The sequence below is a fragment of the Crocuta crocuta genome, unplaced genomic scaffold, assembly GCF_008692635.1.
Source record: "Crocuta crocuta isolate KB4526 unplaced genomic scaffold, BGI_CrCroc_1.0 scaffold312, whole genome shotgun sequence".
Classification (NCBI taxonomy): domain Eukaryota; kingdom Metazoa; phylum Chordata; class Mammalia; order Carnivora; family Hyaenidae; genus Crocuta; species Crocuta crocuta.
In genome coordinates this window covers 1,109,640-1,111,128 of record NW_027527378.1, presented here as the reverse complement: position 1 = coordinate 1,111,128, position 1,489 = coordinate 1,109,640, and the positions used below count along the sequence as shown (strand labels likewise).

The 1,489-nt window shown below is 46.0% G+C and overlaps 1 protein-coding gene across 6 annotated transcripts in view; it reads left to right on the top strand.

Moving 5' to 3' along the window:
* Window positions 1-1,489, top strand: part of SH3KBP1 (SH3 domain containing kinase binding protein 1) — a 281,170-nt gene that overhangs the window by 226,325 nt on the left and 53,356 nt on the right. For all 6 annotated transcript variants that reach the window (XM_077770448.1, XM_077770238.1, XM_077770366.1 and 3 more), the window contains one exon: window positions 918-950. In XM_077770448.1, the coding sequence (XP_077626574.1) occupies window positions 918-950 (33 nt within the window). The remainder of the gene's footprint in view (window positions 1-917; window positions 951-1,489) is intronic.

The following is a 1,489-nucleotide window of genomic DNA, read 5'->3' as shown; positions in this document are numbered from 1 at the left end:
AGAGAGTTTGTGCAACTGTTTGAAAATCATCGGTATGTGAAGCCCAGAAAAGGCATGAATAGCAACTTGGATCATATTCTCAAACCGTCCCTGTTTCCATCTTTTCTTAATGATTTCGACATCGAGATGGTTCTCTTCTCTTCTCGCCTCTGGCCCCCGTCTCTAAGAAGGGCGTCCAAGAATTGTGCCCTGGCTGGATTCGTGGCCCCTGAACCATTTGCCAAATCCAGCCTGACCATCTTTCTCCTACGGTCGATCCTGGAACTGGTTCAGGGATGGATGCCACTGATTGCATTGCTGCCTCGTCACCTACAGGGTGACAGGTTGTGAGGGAAAAACAAATTGTGGCAAAAAAAGAAAGCTCCATTCCCGTTTCCAGGGTACAACTGTTCTGTGGGGGGAGCCTCACAAATGGGCCACCAGCCTTGGGGTCAGAAGGCGCTGAAGGCTTAGAACCGTACCCGGCCCCTTGGCCTGCATTTGCTGAAGGTCCCACATCCGGAGCAGATCTGATTTCGAGCTGTCCCAGTGACTCTCCTGAATCACTTGGTTATTCAGCAGATTAAATCTTAATTGCAAATGCGGTTTCAGCGTAGGAGGACCATTGTGCTTGCTGGTTTCAGGCCATTTTTGCTGAGCCGTGCTTTTCCAGAAGGCTGTTACAAATTTAGAAAGGAGGAAATGGTATTGCATTTGTCCATCAGAGTTTTGTTTTGCAGACCGAATTTATTTTAATCTTGGTTTAAAGGTGCCAAAACCTGACATCCCTGGAGAGAGTATTGCTCAATTATTTGGAGAGCTTCTGTGGTCTGTCCAAACTACATCTAGAAAACTCTGTCTGAGGTCCTTATGTGACGGGCCAGGCTTGCCAGCACTCTCATGTGTTATCATTTTGATTAATTTTTCAGAGACCCAAGAAGCCANCGCTCCTGTCGTGAAGCAAGGGGCAGGTAATGTACTTCCGTTCTGGCGACACCACGTGTGTCTGTGTGTATTTACAGCACTCTTGGTTGAAGCTCACGATTCGTAGCTTCACATGCCACGCGTTACCAAACGGGCAAGTTACCACTTGGTCTCAATGGGCAGATTTGAAATACACTGCTGTTTTCCCTAAAAACTAAACATCATTAAAATGTATCCCTGGTACAGTCAAAAAATGTAGCCTCCCAAAGAGAATGACCAGGAAGACTTTGTTTTGGAGTAAACCAGTTTTTCTGTTTTTTGTATTTCTAATCAACTACTTTTTTAAATATTTTTTTTCTTAATTCATTTTTGAAAGAGAGAGGGAGAGGCAGAGAGAGAGGAAGACAGAGAATCCCAAGCAGGCTCAGTGCTGTCAGCGCAGAGCCCCACGCGGGGCTCGAACTCACAGACTGTGAGATCATGACCTGAGCCGAAATCAGGAGTCGACACTTAACTAACTGAGTCACCCAGGTGCCCCGAATCAGATGCTTTTGATGAAAGGAAAACATAATTGTCCTGCATTGCT